We start from the raw sequence: 20,746 nt of genomic DNA, 5'->3' as shown, positions 1-20,746 counted from the left end.
GACCAGACATTACGGACCAGATTTAGGGACATTACGGACCAGATTTAGGGACATTACGGACCATCTTCAAAAACTTACGGACCATGATTTATAATGTTTTTAAACATTTTTTTTTTTAATTTATTCACTCATTGGTCTTAAATTTGTTAATAAATACTTTAATATAATTGCTCAGTATGACAATTATCTTTAATGCAACTGAAAAATCCCATGAAATTCCAATGTTAAACATCAATGTATTTTTAATAAAATATTATAATAATGTGAATAATAACGAACATAATATGTGTTTATCTTATAATTGTTAATGTGAATATTAATGTTTTCATATGTGATCGATTGCTTTCTGAAATAAACTTTCGATCGTCATATTTGTTTGCTTTCCGTTTCATCTGTTTTAATTGAAAGGTTCAGTGAAAGTGCGCAGTCGCAATGGGTTTTCACACATTTATGATTGCCAATTAAAGGTTGTCAGTATAATGTTTGTTTCTTTTGTAATATACCGCCGATAATTATAGGTACAATTATAACTAATAAACACTAATAAAGGCAACAGAAATTGCCAGTTTTAAACATCAGTTTGCAAGAATTGCAACAAACACTGATATGTTCTTATATGTGCTCGATTTATTTTAGGAAATAAACTGTTTTGGAAAATATTTCTGCTCGATTTATTTTGGGAAATAAACTGTTTTGGAAAATATTTCTTCTGTTGCTTTTAACTAATTTTACTGCCAATCTTTCAAATTTTGTTCATTATTTTTCAAATAATTGTTATAAATACATAGGTCTTTAACACCTTTTGGAATTTCACAAGATTTTATATTGAACCATTGATCTATTCGAACTTCACGGGATTTTTCACAGTTATATGGAAGATATAACGTCATACTGAGCACTCATATTCAAGTATTTATTAACAAATTAAAAACTAATGAGTGAATAATCTAAAAAAATAAAAATAAATAAAAATGTATCTATACTTAGGGGAGGTCACTGCGAATGGGTTTTCACATGAAAACTCTGGGAGTATAATAGTCTGTTTCCCTGCGTACTTATTCCGATAGTACGTAACATAGTGATAGGGGAAGTAATTCAGACGAGGAGTAGGATTTATTAGTCCCAGGAAACATTAAGTATTGTCCGATGCGTTTTCTGTTTGTTCATTTGCCCTTTTTACAACCAATAATTAAATCAGGGCAATCCTTGCCGGGGAAAGCAACCAATCAAAATTACTCTTACAAACGAAGACCTTCACCTACAAGAAGTATCTGCAACACTGGTTGGTCAATTATGTGCATGTGACATGTACAACGTCACAAGGAATTCCTGTTTCCGACTTATCTGCCGATTATGGTGTCTCTTGTAATTTGTCCTCTTTTATCTCGTGAAGTAATCTACGCGGATACATAATAATGGCTGAAGTATTTAATATGGAGCTGCGGGACGGAGTAGATGGGGAGGAGGAGATCTCAGATGAAGAATATCCGGCAGAAGAGGAACAACACCAGGTAAACAAGGGACGCAATCCCTTGACAATTATGAAAGCTAGCACGCAAATCAGCTGATTAGGAATCAGGAACATAATTGACGAAAGATATTTTTTAGTTCAGTACTTTTTACTGTTTACTAAACTTTAAATCTTCTTTGACATATGTCCTAACTGTGTATCACCAACAACGGAACAAAGGATTTTCAATTTCATACAAAATGAAAATCTTGCCCTCACCTCAGTAACAGTATTTATATAAATTTAGTCATCCCACTGGATATTTAACGGTGAAATGTTCCTTAAATCAATACTATCCAGTACTTCAAGTTCCTCCATAGCATTGATAGTAGACTCCTTTTCCGATAGGTCCAGATTGGCCATCTATTAAGATTTGTGTGCCCAGATTGATAGACAATACAACCAATTACCAATTTTGGTTCATTGTCCCACTGATCTGGGGCATATGGTATCATTTCTTTTCCTTTAAACTAACTTATGCTTACTAGCTGTTTCCACGGGAAAAAAATCTTCCTTATCCATTTACACCCCCCATCCTTCACCGCACCGTTTAAAAAATGTTGTGGTCTTCTGGTACACTCAAGTCAAGTCAAGTCAATATTTATTTATTGTCGGGTACTATCATCAACAGTTTAACATAAGCTATGAATAGCTTTTGACCGACATTATAAATAAATAGCATAATTTATGTAACTAATATATCACACACATCAGTTCATGCAAATAATAATATTCAGTATGTACACTTGAAACAAATAAATAATTCTTATAGTAAAATCACATAAACATATTTGGCAGTTGAAAGACATTAGACTATATATAGAATGTAGGTAGATTAGCATAATTTATAGCATAAGTTAATCGAAAATACGAATCACAAGGTAATACGACAATGCATTTAGCATGGGAAATAAAACAAAAGAAGTCACAATTAATTAACATGATTTAAATCAAAGACACATTGAAAGAGACCAGCTGCCTAGGCAGTCTAAGCTCGCGAGGTCCCATCCAACATATCTTTGATTAAGACATTTTACAGCATGTTATATGACAGCATTCTTATATGCAAAATGAGCATTTGCAGTTATCTCCGCTCCATGCCCGGACTAAACTCTTGAAATGATTAAAATTAGTTTCTTCCCTAAAATGTTGTGGAAGGGAGTTCCAGAGTTTAGGGGCACTGGAGCGGAAATAATTGCACCCATATGTTGTAGTTCTTACAGTTGGGATAGCAGCCGTCATCTTATATCTAAAGTTAAAGGAATGTTCTTTTATTACCACTAAGTCATGTAGATACATTGGATAATTTTATGGGTTTCTATAGCAATGGACCTTAACCTTCTAAGCTTGAGAGTTGGCAACATTGATTTAGATAAAAGTGTTGGGTAATCAGATGTGTAATCATTGTATATAAATCTGAGGGCTCGTTCTTGTACTTTTTCAAGCTTACACTGACTACACATAGTTAACTTCTCATAGATAGCTATATTGTCGTGTCTCTGTGGGTTTCCAAGTCAAACAGTAGACACATCCCTGTTATACTTTAATTGCCTGAACTTGATCTATCTCACGATGCCAAAATAAGTGACTTAGATAACAAGTTGGCGTCCACATGAATATATATATATGTATGTCAGTTTATTTACTCGTCATAGAAACTTCGCGAAGAACACGAGTGAGGGTGTATGTCTTAGTTACAACGATTAAAGGCAATATTGATGTATGATCGTAATATAGCACTAAGCAATAATTTCTTTGTTTATTACTTTATATTCTTATAATGTACTTATTTATTAATACTTAAAATTATTACTATTGCCAAGATCTAAAATGTTGCTAGCCTTGCGTTTCTTAGTTATTCTAAAACTTCAATCCCGAAACCAAGATGGCAACGCTTTATATACCCAACTACCCGACCATGGTTGTCTACTCATATTTGGTATATAAATGGTAGTTTCTACCCAGAAAAGACTACCAAAATTCGGCCAGAAGTTCGCTACCCCACAGTGGTCCCTACCCAATTTCAGTCGCTACCATACTTTGGTCAATGATGTCATCATTAGAGCACACGAGAATAGGTTACCATATTGGTATTTGGGATTCCAGAAGTGCATAAAACTCAATTTAAATACACAATAATACTCGGACCTACGTTTGAACACTGTCAGAATAATCTGGTCTACACATTTGTTGACAGGTAACCAGTTGAGTGATTTAAAGTGTTCTGGGCCAATGTGCGACCTTGTATTAAGATCCAAAACAAACCTCATTAATTTATGTTGTGTGGTTTGGAGCTTGGTTTTAAATCTGCACTCTCACAGATTGAATGTTTTCACAACTTTTTTTTGTCTTTGAAAGAGCAATTTTTTGCGTATATCTGCAAGCCAATGATATAAGATTGTTGACAGAAAATCAGATCGTGAATTATGGCTTTACTGTTTCTAACGGTTAAGAAAAATGCATAAAACATCAATTTTTGAACTGAAGTATAAAAATCTAATGCTATCTAATTTTTTGTCAGCAGTCTTGAAACTCTGGTTTCCATGGATTTTCGCAAAATTTGGCTCGTTCCAAGACAAAAAAAATAAAAAAGTTGTCAAAAGGTTCAATCTGTGAGGGTTCAGCTTTAAGAAACTTGGTCAGACCATGATACCACATAGAACAGGCATAATCAAAATGATATTGAATTAAGGCCATGACAAGGAGTTTCTTGGTGTGTTTTGTAAGGTAACCTTTCTTCAGATATAGATATTTTAACTTTGCATTAGCCTTTTTTAATTTGGAACAAGCCATAGAATCAAAAGATAGAGTCTGATTAATAGTTGCGCCCAAATATTCAACAGCAGAAGCTTAGTGGTACCATTGCATGTTATATCAAGTGTCGAGTTTCACCTTATTTCATGTGTAGATCCAAATAAAATTAACTCAGTTTTACCTAATTGAAGTGACAACTTATTATCAACCAACCATTGGCATTGACTTAGAAGTGTTAAAACCCAGAAAAATGTCTCTAGTGTATCAGTTCTTTACTTCAAGCACATTAAAGATCCAAAGAGTCTGCTTGAAATAAGTCCTGGACTCCCTTCAGCAAGTTGTAACTCTCCCTATCGTCTCCACTCTAATGACCCCATTGGAAATAAGTACATTGTCCTTTCATGGTCTGGCATAGATTGCAAGATATATACATATGTTGTATTTAACACTACTGGCAAATGCGCAGACAATAGTATTGCGCAAATTTAAAGTAGAAAAATCAGTGGAGGACAATAAAACTATAATGTTTGATGACTGTTGTGTACCTGGATATTGAAGTGTCTTTTTGTCTTTTTACCAGGCCAGTTAGAGAGTTTGTTACAATCAATGTTAATCATACTGTTACCATTACTTTCTATGTGCACATTTGAACTGTCAAAAGTACATGTATGTCACACATAGTAAAGTCGACTTTAAAACTAAGTTTATAGAGTTTGCAATTGGTACTTCTGTTCATAATAATATACAAATAACACTCAGTGACATACTACACGTACATGTATTTTTTGATAAAAAATCTTATTTCTCTGGATGTTCTTTTAAAGGTCTATAAGAACAGTTCTTCAGTCAATATATTCTTCAAATGTAATCTACATAAAAAAGACAGCATCTTTGCAAGACATCTTGACTTTCAAATGGAAATTTCAAATTTTGACACTAAGAAATTTGGACCCAAGGGTCATTGGTACTTAGTTTTGTTGAAAACTCTGACTTTCTTTTGTTTCAGTACCTCAAAGATTTATCAAGAGCAAATGATCCACTGTAAGTACAATTTATGTTGGATTTTATAAATGAATCTCTTTAAGTACTACTAATTTATGTTGTTTTTACAAGGGACCTATGTAAGTACTATTTCTGTGGGTTTTTTTTAATAAAATAGTAATAGAAAAATGACATGAAATTAAATCTTAATGATTGGGAATGGGTTGAGTGAGCATAGCGAATGAACCTTAGATATAATTTGAGGTCATCTTACTAACTTACTAAATACAACCTCATTAGCTGACTCATGGTCAAAGCAAAATCTGACACAGGGATTGTGTATCAGATGAGTTGCAGTAGGCGGACCATGAAACACCAGCAAAGTTAAAATTCTTAATGACTACCCGGTAGTTTAGTTCTAAATGATTTCCTTTCTGCTACTTCATTGGCTGAAAAATGTACCGTAGGTTGTATTCTAATAGTTGTTAATATACAGCACCAACTTTCTTGTTAGATTAAAAAAAATCAATTTACAATTTGAAACTGAACTTTCCAAATGTTTATTATTTTATTACTATTAGTGAGGATGGCATGGAGACTTTGGAGTTGACAGAGAACACAGTGAATCCTGGACATGGAAAAGTTAGCACGTTCGACTTTGAGCTGCTCAAAGTGCTAGGCAAGGGGGGCTATGGAAAGGTAGGTTTTATAAATTTTGCTCTTGTAAAATCATTGTGACCAGCTGCCAACCAATTTCTGACTAACTGCGAGATAACTATACTATAAGTTTATCAATTTTAGTAAGTGATCCCATTATCTGTATACCATAATGTACACTTGCATTGCAGCTTAATAATTAATAATAACTAATAGTTATTTATAACTCAATAACTACTCAAGAAACATTGCGAAGTCTAATTTAATAGTTGCCCAACTTGGTCGCATTTCCACAAGGCAACTTTTAGGGTATGCATTTCCACAAGGCAACTTTTAGGGTATGCATTTCCACAAGGCAACTTTTAGGGTATTGATGTAGAGTACTTATAAGTTCATGTATAAGGTAGATAATTTGACCATAATACAAACTCATTAGCAAATGGTATAAATTTGAGATTGACAGTTTGGCCTGTTTTATGAATATTGATTTTTTGTTTTGCAGGTATTTCAAGTTAGAAAAGTCTCAGGACAGGCAAAAGGCAAAATATTTGCAATGAAAGTATTGAAAAAGGTATTTATTTTTTGGTTTAAAAGTCTATAATACCATAGAGAACATTTGATATCATAGCCTACTAGAAAATTGCAAAACTAAATGAATTTTTTTGACACAGTTAATTTTGTTTTCATTTACTCAATAAGTTTGTTAAATCTTTATTCCAGCTTTTCTGTGTGACACTGCTAGACAGCCTGTAAATTTAATTATTTATGAAATCTTAAGTCTGTAAAATCTTAAGTCTGTAAAAATTAACCAGCTTAATTTTTTTAAGGGAGTTAGAGTACTTATGTATACCAGTATGCAATATAAATTAAGTGATTCCATATACACATAACTTGCATGTCAATATTATTTCAGGCCACAATTGCCAGAAATGCTAAAGACACGGCTCATACAAAAGCTGAGAGGAATATTCTAGAATGTGTCAAGGTATGAACAGTTCACTTATGGATGACTAAACAAATTTTATGTGAAGGAAAATAATATTTATATTCAAGAAAAACACCAGGTACAAACCCTCCCAGATTTACCTACCTAAAGATTCTTCTAACTTGAGGATTGAACTGCACATGGTTCTAATAAGTGCATGTAGACATCTTATTTGTCTTGTCAATCTAAAATCTGTTTTAGAATTCCACCGACTTTTAAAAATTCTTTAAATTTCTTAAAGCGCTCATTAACAACGACTTCGGCATTTTCTTGATTGCTTGAATGCTCAAAGTCCAAAAATCAGTCATCAGTGCTCCAGCCAGGATTTGAAAAGGGCAGGGTAGAGTTCTGAAAAGGGCAAGCTACATGAGTCGTGTAGGGGCGATTGGGGGTGGTTGTGGGAGGGGTCCACCCCTGTCATAAGGGTTGTTTTTTTTAAAGGGAGGGGGGTCTCCCCCTTGAATTTGTTTTGTTTTCATACTCAATTTAAATCAGTTTCCATGATTTTCAGACTTGAACAAAATGGTGTTGTTTTTTTCTCAAAATCTAGAAGGGTGTGTTTTAATATTAAAATTAAAAATTGTCTTTTTGTCTATGGTAGTATGATCATACTTGTCTGGCATCTTCTTAAGTGCAATGTCACATATGTCTCCTAAAAATTATGTAAAATGAAGAAAAAAACAAACACAGTTAAACATTTGAAGCAATCAAATAAATAGATACACAAAAAAACAAATATGTAGGGGACGAATCTTAGTTTGGTACGATCGGGATTGGGTACGAATGTTACATTCCGCCTGGCTGTTATTTAATTGTCTTTAGTAAAATAATGTTTAATATGCTGATGTTTTAGAATAAAATGACAATAAAAATCAATGCCCTTGCTTAAAAAAAACACTTATAAATCATAGAACATTGATAAAATAACTCCGAAAATCATTCTGACAAAATGGCGGTTTCGGCGAAATTTGACAAGAACGTGGACATGATAGGTAAATGCTACATAAAGCATCTACATATTTTTGTGGGTTGCAAAGAAATTTTCACCATGAATATTTTACAAATAAACTTTCGAAACATTTACTGACAAGGTGATGTATTTGATTGTGTAAACGCCACCTTTCTTATGTTTTAATACAAATCGGCAGTGACCGTCTGCTTCAAATCAACAATGGCGAGAATCTTCTGTACAATACAATTAACAATTATTTAAAAAGATTTTATTGTGCTTGACAACTTTGTTCACCATCCCTTTGCATTTTTTTCGCATTTTACAAACTTTCATAATTGAATGAACAAGTTCAAAATGTATATTCTGATTGGCTGACATTCAATAGCCCCGCCTCCTGCCGATGTTTCCCTATTTGGCTCTTCCTAATTATTGGATTAGAAGATGACCGATTATGAATACACAGGTCGTCTGCTCACTACACAAATACACAATTAGCTGTCATATGACTTCGACAAGGCACATGGGAAGATGAAAGGGCAGTACGGCATATTTTAAGAAGTCAATGGGGGCAAGGTGACACCTAGCAGGAACACTCTTATCATAAGTATTACGTAATTTGTCTCAATTATGACAGTGGATTAAGGGCTGCCGATCTTTCATAATGATTTTAATTGTAAAAAGGGCACTACAGGAAGAATTGGCGCTAATAGAGCATTTGTGAAAAGGGCAGTATTCAAAAAGGGGGCAGGGCGGTAAGAAAAGGGGCACGGGCGCTGCGCCATTGAAAAACGGGCTAGCTGGAGCACTGGTCATCATACTACTTTTGACAGTGGTAACTACATGGTTACTACTTTTCTTTCAGTAAACGCGTAATTAAAGCATTTTAAGCATGTCTGTTTTTATGCATCCGTGCGTCTGTAAACAATTGCTTGTGAACACGATACAGTCTTCAGTTTTGATTGTATCTCGATAAAACTTGTACAGTATCTAGATATCAATTAGAGCTCGGTTCCTTTCGAAAACCAGCCAGATCCGCCCATGCATGCCTAGATTATGGCCCTTGATAGTATAAAAAAATGCTATTGTGTAAACACTAGCTTGTGAACACGATACAGTCTTCAGTTTTGATTGTATCTCGATGAAACTTGTATGCAGTATTTAGATATCCATTAGAGCTCGGTTCCTTTTGAAAACCAGCCAGATCAGACCATGCATGCCTGGATTATGGGTCTTGAAAGTATAAAAAATGCTCCCCCCCCCCCCCCCCCCCCCCACGGACATTGGCGGAGGCCCAGGGAAGAGTTCTCTTTTCTTTGTAAGGCCCATACCTTTGAAATTTGTTGTGGAGCATCATATGATGCAATTGAAAACATTTGAAATATTGCCCCTTGGGCAAAAGCTGGCCCCACCCCCTTTTGACTTACTTATTAATTTTTAAAGCTACAGTAATGAAATTTTGACCATGTGAACAGTTTTGCAAACAAGCATTAATGTTGTCCTCGACTTTGACCTTTGACCGACTTTTTATTTTTAAAGCTACAGAAATGAAATTTTGACGATGAGTACAGTTTTAAAAGCAAATATGTTTTACCCTCAGATTACCTTCACTTGGCATATATTGAAATAGTTCATGCAACTAATCTGCTTACAACACTTCCTGTCCTCAGATGTTGAACGTGCAGCGTTTTCAGCTAACCCAAACACTAAAAGTGAACTATATATTTGTTGCCTATTACTCAAATGTACATGCTCTGGATTGAAAATGACCACAAGAGCCATGCCAGTAGAGCATAGGCCCTTTTGGGCCTCTTGTTTGTTATTAAACCAGGTTTTCAACGAAAACTGGGTTATTAGAATGAGGTTGTCGTTGGGCGGGCGGGCGGGCGTGCGTCAAACATTGGTTTCTGTTCAATAACTTTAGTTAGCATTCAATGCGACTCAATTACATACGATGACATAGCATAACCCTTGTTTATAATAACACAGATATCTTCTCACGGTTCTCAATAATAATTTAATAATTGGTTAACAAACGGACTCAGGATTAAGAAACAAAATAAAACGACACATGATTTATGTTACCAAACTCAATTAAGACATATTGTTTACTTTGCGTTCATAGATGATTATAGTGATGAAGGTCGCAATTACGACAGTGGTGTTTTTCACACATTCCCATTTTGATAAAGAATAGGAGGAGTTTGGTTAATTGCACTGTTGAACCTCACCGACACGCCTTCATGCTGTCGTCGATCCTGAATGGCTGATACAAATGCCGTATTAGTCCCGACACGCCTTCTGGCTGTCAGTCAACCGTTGCAACCATTGCAATCGCAACAAAATTGTGTATTGTCCGAACGGATGATTGTTTTGATAAGGGTTGTCGCTAAGCGGATTAAAGCATGTCGGCATAATTAACGCATGTCGGTAATCAGCCTTGCCAGCGGAAGGTATGTCGGGCCCGACAAGCCATAAAGGGCTGGCGGAAACCCTGCATTGATAGATATTGATGAAACTTGGTGTGTAGGTAGCTTATGGGAAGAGCTAGCTTGGGATTGCTTTTTAGGGGGGTGGGGCTAAGGTCAAGGCCACTGTTACTAAAAATAGAAAAATGGTTTCTGCCCAATAACTTTAATTAGCATTGATAGATATTGACGAAACTTGGTGTGTAAGTTGCTTATGTGAAGAGCTAGCTTGGGATTGCTTTTGAGTGGGGAGGGGCTAAGGTCAAGGTCACTATTACTTTAAATAGAAAAATGGTCAAGGTCACTGTTACTTAAAATAAAAAAATGGTTTCTGCCCAAACTTTAGTTAGCATTGACAGATATTGATGAAACTTGGTGTGTAGGTAGCTTATGTGAAGAGCTCGCTTGTTTTATTTTATGCAATTGAAACATATGCTGATCTTGCCTAAGACAATACAGATATAAGTGACAAGGCCCATAACTGACTAATGATTATCCAGTCATGCCCCTATATCTTAAAAGCAACAACAACAGAAGAGCATTTAGTGTGATCGGCACTTTTGTTTATATTTATGATAGGCATTTTCATAAAGATAATGTCTATGATCCTTTGTTAGCAGTTGCTCCAACCCTGCAATACATTTTATATGTGTAACATGTGCCTTCCTTTCTTGTGCATGTTTATGATGACTGTAATGAATCTGAATTAATCAAATTGCTCTCTGCTTATTCCAGCACCCATTCATCGTGGACCTGATCTATGCATTCCAAACAGGTGGCAAGTTGTACTTGATCCTGGAGTATCTCCCTGGTGGAGAGCTTTTCATGCAACTTGAGCGGGAGGGAATCTTCATGGAGGACACCGCATGGTAACAGACTGCTGGACAAGTTTCTTTATGCCACTGCTCACTGTGACCCGAGAAATTATTAAATTTGGCTTCATTTCATTTCATTTACAGATGTTTATTAAAACATTGAGAGAATTTGGTATACATTATTGAATAAATCAAAATACATAATCAACAATAATGGTGTACTAGGATAGTGAGGACACCACATTCCATGCAAGGACTCCAGAAACTCCAAGTCATAATTTTGGCAGAAAGTTTGATAAATATCAGAAATTTATTAACAATTAAAAACCTAATTTTGTTAACAGATTATTTGGCCCAGGATGTTATGTGCACACTATTGCTTTTACTGCAGGTTTCACATGTTTTCATAGACAAAATTGATCTGCATTCTATTCACTTGTAATTATTATTTGCGTAACCTTGAAGTAAAGGGTTATGGTTAACAAAAGATGCCCTGTCTGTTTTGATCCTATATAAACCAGCTTTAAGAGAGTTGAGAAATATAGTTGATTCAAAGAACTAACTCACCACTGAAAAATGCATACCCAAAATTAGCATTTAATGTGATTAAAGGAGAAAAAAAAGTAAGGTTTACTATTAATTAATATAGTGATGCAAAATGACAAATGTTCTTAAATATTTATAAGAACTTTGAAGGGTTTATAAATTTACATTTCTAATGTATGGTAGGCCATAAGGTCTGTGTATGTGGGAAAGATGGTAAGTGTATATATATAGCAGTTATGTATAGTTTTTTGGGAACATACATGTTATAGACATCTTAAAGTCTTGAATTGCCCTACCCTATACTTCAACGTATGCAATATCTCTGACAACAACAGTTTAATGATATAACACATGTGTACTATGACTTCATTCAAACAGATAAGAGTGTTCATAAATGTTGTATATTACAGTTTCTACCTGTCTGAAATCACTTTGGCGATAGAGCACCTGCATTCCTATGGTATCGTGTACAGAGACCTGAAGCCGGAGAATATCCTCCTCGACCTACAAGGTGCGCACAGCTAATAGTTTGTTTTGAGATTTATAGTGACACATGTACTACTTATTTACATGTCATACTGGTACATATGCACGCTGTATAGGCAATAGATTCTTTGCTTTCTGTTGATAACATATTAATTTTTAGCTTGACTACTCGAAGAATTAGAAGAGTTACATTACTTTTGCATGCAAGCACATTTGAGTAAATATATCTGCAAATACTTCATGTATTGCATTGGAACTTAACACAAGTGTTCCCAATTATGGACCTTTATTATTCAACTTATAAATTCTGGTTATGGTTTTGCAAGTTAGCACACATGAGTAAGTATCTTAGCAACTATGTTATGGATTGCATTGAGACTTTATACAGGGGTGCTCAACCATCCAATCTAATTAGTTAATTAAATTAGATAACACTTTGCATATAATGAAATTAGGCCCTTTTTTCTTCGACTTCTGGTAAAGATATGTAACCACATTTATCTCAGTAAACTCATCATGTATTGCATCGCAACTCCCAACTATCTAACCCACTTATTTAATCAAGTCGGATCACTCTTTTTGCATACAATGCAAATGATGTCCCTTTATGATTTGACTTGGGAATTTTAGCGGGTAAATAGTCGTGTTCGCTGTCTCTGTGACAGCTCTTGTGATTTAAGCTATTGGGTCAATCTTTCTTTCTTAATAGAGATGTTAATTGCTAAGAAAAATATCGAAGTGTTTGTATTTTCTTACTTGTGTGTAGGTCATGTGAAGCTGACAGACTTTGGGCTGTGTAAGGAAGCTGTGATGGAGGGGGTGGTCACACACACATTCTGCGGGACCATTGAATACATGTGAGTGATACTTACTTAACTGGTTTGATGCACAAAGATAAAAGGAGCTGCATTCATGTTTCATACTGGAGTTTTTAATGTTTTCCCAAGTTCATTTTATAAAGTATACTAAAAACATATAAAAGCTGAACCTCTGCACTGGTCTTATTGTTGACTGGGTGTTGTTATCTCTAGAAATTATTGAATTGAATTGTATGTTATTGGTTGGTGTTGTATTTCAGGGCACCAGAAATCCTGATGCGTACTGGGCATGGAAAGGCAGTTGACTGGTGGAGCCTTGGGGCACTCATGTACGACATGCTCACGGGTGCGGTAAGTAAGCAGTTAAAAAATGTTGACTGTTTCATTTGTGATCTTCATGTCTCTCGGCTCCGCCATAAATTTGACAAGGCATGTTGAGACGGGAGGATTCCAGGTCTTTTGACGGCGATGTTTTAATTTTAATAATCAAAATGGTGCAATTTCCTGTATTTTAAACAAGTTTACAGTTGAACTGTTCTGTTGATTTGATTTAGAAATACCTACTGATTTTCATGCAAAAAATTGCAAAAAGCTTCAATTGTTTCTCTTTATTTTTTTTCTCAAGTATTTTGACAATAGGGTATTGTTTATATTGACCCCGTTGACGTCATAAAAATATCGCAAAATTTGTAAAACACGGGTCGTGCAGAAACACAAATGACCAGGTCAGACCATTCAGTGATATTTGTTTAATATAAACGACCAAATATCTCAATATAATAATATAATAAGTGTTGTCATAATTACTCATTTTAATTTGTTATTAACTTATTCATTTCTTCAATTGTGTTTTAGCCCCCTTTTACTGGCGAGAACAGAAAGAAAACTATTGATAAGGTAATCACTTGTTTGGATTTTACTTATGCATTTTAAAGGGTTTCTGACTAAGAGCTGCAACGTATCACTTAAAGCTCGATTCAACTCCATTCCGATAACATGTTGATTCAATTATTTTCGATTTGATTTATGTTTTACTTATTGCTGCTACCCGGTATTCAATATCAAGTCGCATATTTAAAGGTTGTTTAATCATTGCAGTATAAAAAACTAGGACAGTGTTTCATCAAAAACAAATTTTTATTAACAAAAATTTCTGCTAACAAAGTAAATTAACAAAAAAACATCACACACTTATAACAGAAACTATCTGTTGATAAAATTTAAATGAATAACAAAACCTGACATGGTTTTGTTATTCATTTCAATTTCATAAACAGATAGTTTCCGTTATACTTGTGTGCTGCATGAGATTAGTCAAGCTACTAGACTTTGGATAACTAACGTCATCGAAATAGATTTTACATGTTGCTTTTTGTATCAATCCCACATGCAGCCCAAAATGTGCACACTCTCTTTATTTTAGTTGTTTAGAAGCATCTTTTAATGAGGGAGACGCCATGTTACTAGGCTAGTAAGAATGAAACTCTATTATTGATTGGATTGCAGATTAAATATTAACCAATCGCAAGGAGGGAAACAAAAGTCGACTTGTTTAGAATGCAGATACAACGGGTCATTTCGTAGCATGCATGTTTAATATGCAAATCGAATCGAATTTTGGGGCTTCTGTTTCGTATCAAATCGGCAATCTTTAAAAACGGTTTTTGGATGCATTGGAGTGAATCGTTGCACCTCTTTTTCTGACTGCGATGATTGTAGAGTATCCAAATAACATTGTACACAATCTATATATGAATTTGCCTATTTTTCAATGTTCATTTTTAAGCAATTAAGAGTATTTGTATGCATTTTTTTTGTTATCTTTAACATGTTTTCAATCTTCATTAATAGACTAAATCACATGTACGGATTTTCTCTGATATAGCTTAGTGCTAAGCTTAACACTTACCTAGATATTATGTTTATGCAACCAAGTAGTAATATACATGAATGAGCAAATGTTTAGATTAAAAGTATAAAACAAATAAAAACAATGTTGCTTAAAGCCTAAATTTGGTTTGTATGGTAGGGATGATGCTTGTTGCAGGTATTGAAGGCAAAGTTGAGCCTGCCTCCGTACCTGACCAACGAGGCGCGAGGACTCATCAAGCGGGTGAGTGATATACTAGGGGTAACAAGTTACTAGTAAGTTGAGTTATATACCAAGGGTAGCAATAACAACGTAAAAAATTAATTTAATGCTGTATATTAAAGTGATATATCATTTTAAAGGTTACGTCATTACAAACTCAAATATGCACATTTTTTCAAAATCCATCAATTTTTGACAGAATTATGGCCCTTTTAATTTTACATTTTTATCAATTTTTCTGCCAAAATAGGTCAAATTCAAAACTTCGGAATTTAAATGAAATGAATAATGTCAAACAACACATTTTGTTTATTTTCTATAAATTTAATACACATTCCTAAATATCAGAACCTAAACAAAGTTTTAAGCAAATTATTTTACTTTAAAAAATGATGAAAAAACGTCCATTTTTAAGAATTTTTAAAATTCCTTTATATTTTGAAGAATGAGCTTGAAAAAGGTAAAAGACAAAGAACATTTACATTCTTCCATTCACTGCTTGACTGTTGCATTTTTACAATTAATAGTATTATAAATAGGAAGATTAAAGGCAAACAAAAAATTAGTTGCCATGGTAACCATTCAATAAAAATACAAAAAATGCTTTAAACATCGCTTTTTGTTAAAAAGGAGAATTATGTACATCTTGCCATGATTTGCCTGACAGTTGTAATAAAGGTGAACATCAACCCATCTAGCAATTCTGAATATTTTAATATAAGTATTAGATTGTCAGCAATTTTCAAGGTTAAATTATAAATATAATTGTATACAAAGTATGACCAAATGTTTAACAAATAACAGAAATATTTCATTGTCTGAAGCGGACATGCTAAAAAGTATCACATTGAAAATACAAAGGTTTTTAGACAACAATTACAGTTTCTTAAGAAAACTAGACTCTATAGTTACCATGGCAACTGTTTAAATGCATACACATGTATAACACACATATACTTTGACTGTTAACCCTTTAACAACTTACTTAATAATGCATTTTTGGAAAATATTAAGTATTGATAAAAATATTGTAATCGTGTATTTAAGCTGAAAAAGCAAAGATATTAAATGATTGGTGAATGCATAAATATTTACTGTGATCTACTATGATCTCAAATGGTAGAAATACTGTCTTTTATGCACATTTCCTTCAAGTAGAAGTAGGCATCCTTCATTAGAACCATTGTTTTCAACATTTATTCATCCTTTTTGGAATAATAAAACAAAAGTATTAATTGTGGTAAATCTTATGTGGGAGTAAGAGTGCATCTTTAAAAGAACCGACTTTTTTTTAAATTGACATGGAAACTATAAACACGAATAATACCAGATAATGTTTAGAAACAAACATAAGGACAATATTTCTGTTTCAAACCAAATTTAAAATACTTTATTGGAATCAAAATGTGCATAGATTTGGAATCATAATGTCCATGCATGTATTTGTAACCATTCATGACAAGTTTTACACATAAAAAGAAAACATTTTATATGGAAACATTTTCACTCTATAATCACTCAAAAAATGAAGAAACTGTTCATGCTGTACAGGGGTATTTGGAAGTGCAGATACTTCTTATTGCAAGAAAATTAATCCTCTTTGCACTACACTGTAATCTTGGATATTGCAGGAATTGAGAGAGAATCTGTGAGACACTTCATGGTATGACTGTTGCATGATAGAACCACTGTCAAATACTGAAAAATACTGTCAAATTACACCAAGCTGTTTTTTTCTCAGAAACCATCATGAGCCTGAAAATATAACAAAGGAATGTGTTGATTTCAATTAATACACATGTTCACAAAAGAAACTACATGCATTCAGTTTATATGGCAACATACATATATACAGATGTATACATACAGTGTAAAAAGGTTTTATCACATTTAATTAAGAGAATACATTATATTACCAGATATTGTCTTAATATTGTCTTAATAAAGTTGACATACATACAGAGAGAAATAAGGATTTTCTAATTTAAAACTTCATACTGTTCAACATTTTTGTCCACTTTTTGTACATAACAAATTACCTTTTCTCTATAATAATTTATTTTTCCTTTCAAAATTATTCCTCAAAAAAGTCAACATTATATTTTTAATAGAGCAAATAAATACAATTTGACAAAAAGTACATACAATTAGGTTACTGAATCTGCATCAGTCAGGTGAGAGTGAAACTGAAAGTAAACAGAAACATAGATAATTATGTATTATTCAGAGAGGGACAACTATGTGTATATATATATATATATATATATATATATATATATATATATATATATATATATATATATATATATATATATATATATATATATATATATATATATATATATATATATATGTAATGAGGTTTAAGAATCAATTCAACTTCACAGCTCAAAAAAATGTCAAAAGCATTTATTTTACAAATAATAAAATATGTCATCATACAAAATGTCAAAGTTTATAAAGAGTTCTCAATAACTTCAGGTATGATTTCAAAGAAAATTAAGCAAATGGCATGTTTATGAGATATTCTCTGGTAAATATGCATCATAGTTCTAAGTTACCTCAGTTCTGCAATCCTTCCCATCATTCTGACTGGCTGAATTTGAGTGGTATGAATGTATTCTATGGCTTTATTTCTCACTGAAAGGTAGAAAAGATTAAATAAAAAAGGGAAAAAAGACTAATAAATGACAAAACTGACCACCCATGAATTGGCAGACATACTAATGTGTAAAAATACTCAAAATATTTAGTCAAAAAGGAAGAACAGCCATTTATGGAATGTGAAGTTTAAAATAATTTCAAATGAATAATCAAAACATTGAGTTGAAAATTAATGACAGCAATTGAAATCCTATCATAACAGGAATTCCAATAAATCTGAAGACAAATAATGTTTGAAAAGTTGAATAATTTTTACAGAGAGTGATTTTATAATCCAAGTAACTATACAGAACATAAAAATGTTTCCTGAAATTTACACATTAAAACATTGATATGTTGAAATTTGAAACTTTCCAATTATTATTTAAGTATTAGTTACTTGGTGATAATGTATGATCTATAAACAATTAAAATTGGTAGGCATCCAATTAACTGTTTAGAAGATTAAAAAAAAATGCTTACTTTCTTAGTTTCATTTGTGAAATGCCTATATAAGCCAGCCTGCATTTTTCTTATTAACCAATAAAACACTAAATGGAAACTTGGAGTTGTAATTTGATTAATTGGGTTTTGGTTGTCGAGCTCTTTTAAGTTATTTAATATGAATTTGTCGGTCAATGCCCGTTGCAGAAACATGCGCATAAACAATAACAAACTACAGCTTGACAGATTCTTAATTAATAATATAGAATGGCTTAATAAAAAATAACTGCCAATTCTCCAAAAGTTTATTTACATTTTTTAAAACCGAAAGTGACCAGATCCTTAAAGAACCCGGTCTGTTTATTTCATTAAAACCAATCACAATATTGCAAATGTCTTATTTATTCAAATTATAAAACATTTGACCAATGTTCATGCAAAAGAATTGGCAACCCCTTATAAATAGCATTCTAAATTTAATAAAACAATGATATGCATAAACCTACCTCAATGTTTACTCAAAATAAATTACTATTTACAGAGGTTGGCATTTAAAAAGTAAACAAAAATCACTTCCTGGTTAATTCGGATACTCTCGGCTTTTAAGGTTGCATGCCTTATGAGTCATCAAATTGTTCTTGTTTTTGGCCACTCTCAGAAACGATGTGTTTATAAATAGCCCTTGCGGAAAAATGCGACAGTTTACTGAATCAAATGGATAGTATTACTGTGTAGATAAATGAATGAATTTTCAGAAATTCGATGATGCATTGTTGTTCTCTTTCGATTTGGACCTATAATTCAGCATGTTTTATCCCCTGTTTCAGTTTTTGTCAAAATAAAAGCAGAAAATATACATAATAATTCATTAAAGTTATACTCACCGATGCAGGAGACGTCAATGTATCCTTGTAAAGTCATTGACAATCAAAACAATTCTTAAAATATCCGAAATCGAAAGTATAAAATGACAGTCAAAACGTCCCAAGACCGGCAGAAAAACGACATATTACAAAAAATGCTTGTGAAACTTTTTGCTCGTTTTATTTTGTTTCACAAAATTAGATAAAACCCGTACTACAGTTGATAGATAATTTATTCATGATTATTTTGGTACCATTTTCGGCAGTAAGTATAAATGTTTGCAGGAGTAATATCCATTGGAGTGAGGAGTGGTATTAGCATTGTGCAGAATAGGGAAGTGTAAAAAACGACGTTACGTTGTTATTGCTACCAAGGGTAACCGTAACCAGTTACTCAGATGTTGAGTGATATATGGGGGGTAACCAGTTACTTGCATTTTGAGTGATATATGGGGGGTAACCAGTGACTTGCATGTTGAGTGACATATTGGGGGTAACCTGTGACTCGCATGTTGAGTGACATATTGGGGGTAACCAGTGACTCACATGTTGAGTGACATATTGGGGGTAACAAGTGACTCACATGCCGAGTGACATACAGGGGGTAACCAGTGACTCGCATGCCGAGTGACATACCAGGGGTAACCAGTGACTCGCATGCCGAGTGACATACAAGGGGTAACCAGTGACTCGCATGCCGAGTGACATACCAGGGGTTACCAGTGACTCGCATGCCGAGTGACATACAGTGGGTTACCAGTGACTCGCATGCCGAGTGACATACCAGGGGTTACCAGTGACTCGCATGCCGAGTGACATACCAGGGGTAACCAGTGACTCGCATGCTGAGTGACATACCAGGGATAACCAGTGACTCGCATGCCGAGTGACATACCAGGGGTAACCAGTGACTCGCATGCCGAGTGACATACCGGGGGTAACCAGTGACTCGCATGCCGAGTGACATACCGGGGGTAACCAGTGACTCGCATGCCGAGTGACATACCAGGGGTAACCAGTGACTCGCATGCCGAGTGACATACAGGGGGTAACCAGTGACTCGCATGCCGAGTGACATACAGGGGGTAACCAGTGACTCGCATGCCGAGTGACATACAGGGGGTAACCAGTGACTCGCATGCCGAGTGACATACAGTGGGTAACCAGTGACTCGCATGCCGAGTGACATACAGGGGTAACCAGTGACTCGCATGTTGAGTGACATATTGGGGGTAACCAGTGACTCGCATGCCGAGTGACATACCAGGGGTAACCAGTGACTCGCATGCCGAGTGACATACAAGGGGTAACCAGTGACTCACATGCTGAGTGTTAAACCTTTGACAGGCTTTTAAGCAGGCCCTTCTTTTCCTACTTTTCCCTTTTTTATGCTCCTACTTATACCTACTTTTTCTTAAAAAATCCCTACTTTTTTGTAAAAATAGTTTGAGAAGTAATAGAAAAGTTTTAACTCAAGGCATTAAAATAATCTAAATCTTGTTTTTTTTATAAGAAGCCATTTCATGTATTTATGAAGGATAAGTTTGATGCAGAAGGTCTCCAGTGCTGCAAGAGGGTTCTAATAATGAGAATGAGTGGTGCATGTTGACAAGTCAGAGACACCCATTTCAAATTAATTACCTCATCCTGTGGCTGAAACCCTCTTGAAGCACTGGTTTCTAAGCAAAGATAACTCCATGTACATCACAAATGATGAATAGGTTTAGTAGTTATT

At 34.1% G+C, this 20,746-nt stretch overlaps 1 protein-coding gene and 1 long non-coding RNA gene across 5 annotated transcripts in view; one reads left to right on the top strand and one right to left on the bottom strand.

The window, feature by feature from the left end:
• Positions 1-1,286: 1,286 nt before the first annotated feature.
• LOC128230521 (ribosomal protein S6 kinase beta-1-like) overlaps positions 1,287-20,746 on the top strand; it is a 28,426-nt gene continuing 8,966 nt past the window's right edge. For 3 of the 4 annotated variants that reach the window (XR_008260246.1, XM_052942853.1, XM_052942854.1), the window contains exons 1-11: positions 1,287-1,511; positions 5,271-5,305; positions 5,827-5,944; positions 6,405-6,473; positions 6,816-6,887; positions 11,040-11,173; positions 12,076-12,176; positions 12,918-13,008; positions 13,230-13,320; positions 13,825-13,866; positions 15,017-15,082. Coding sequence is in view for 3 of the 4 variants with exons in the window: in XM_052942853.1 (XP_052798813.1) it covers positions 1,416-1,511; positions 5,271-5,305; positions 5,827-5,944; positions 6,405-6,473; positions 6,816-6,887; positions 11,040-11,173; positions 12,076-12,176; positions 12,918-13,008; positions 13,230-13,320; positions 13,825-13,866; positions 15,017-15,082 (915 nt within the window). In the remaining variant the exon portion in view is untranslated. The remainder of the gene's footprint in view (positions 1,512-5,270; positions 5,306-5,826; positions 5,945-6,404; positions 6,474-6,815; positions 6,888-11,039; positions 11,174-12,075; positions 12,177-12,917; positions 13,009-13,229; positions 13,321-13,824; positions 13,867-15,016; positions 15,083-20,746) is intronic. The other variant, XM_052942852.1, reaches the window with a different exon arrangement.
• Positions 15,154-19,168, bottom strand: LOC128230522 (uncharacterized). The gene is made up of 4 exons (XR_008260247.1): positions 19,033-19,168; positions 17,623-17,701; positions 17,207-17,247; positions 15,154-16,816 (listed from the first exon to the last, which is right to left on the bottom strand). It is a non-coding gene; the product is annotated as an uncharacterized LOC128230522 (long non-coding RNA).

Source organism: Mya arenaria, chromosome 4 (genome assembly GCF_026914265.1).
Source record: "Mya arenaria isolate MELC-2E11 chromosome 4, ASM2691426v1".
Lineage (NCBI taxonomy): Eukaryota > Metazoa > Mollusca > Bivalvia > Myida > Myidae > Mya > Mya arenaria.
Note: the sequence above shows the minus strand (reverse complement) of the source record. Positions and strands in the feature narration are given on the sequence as shown.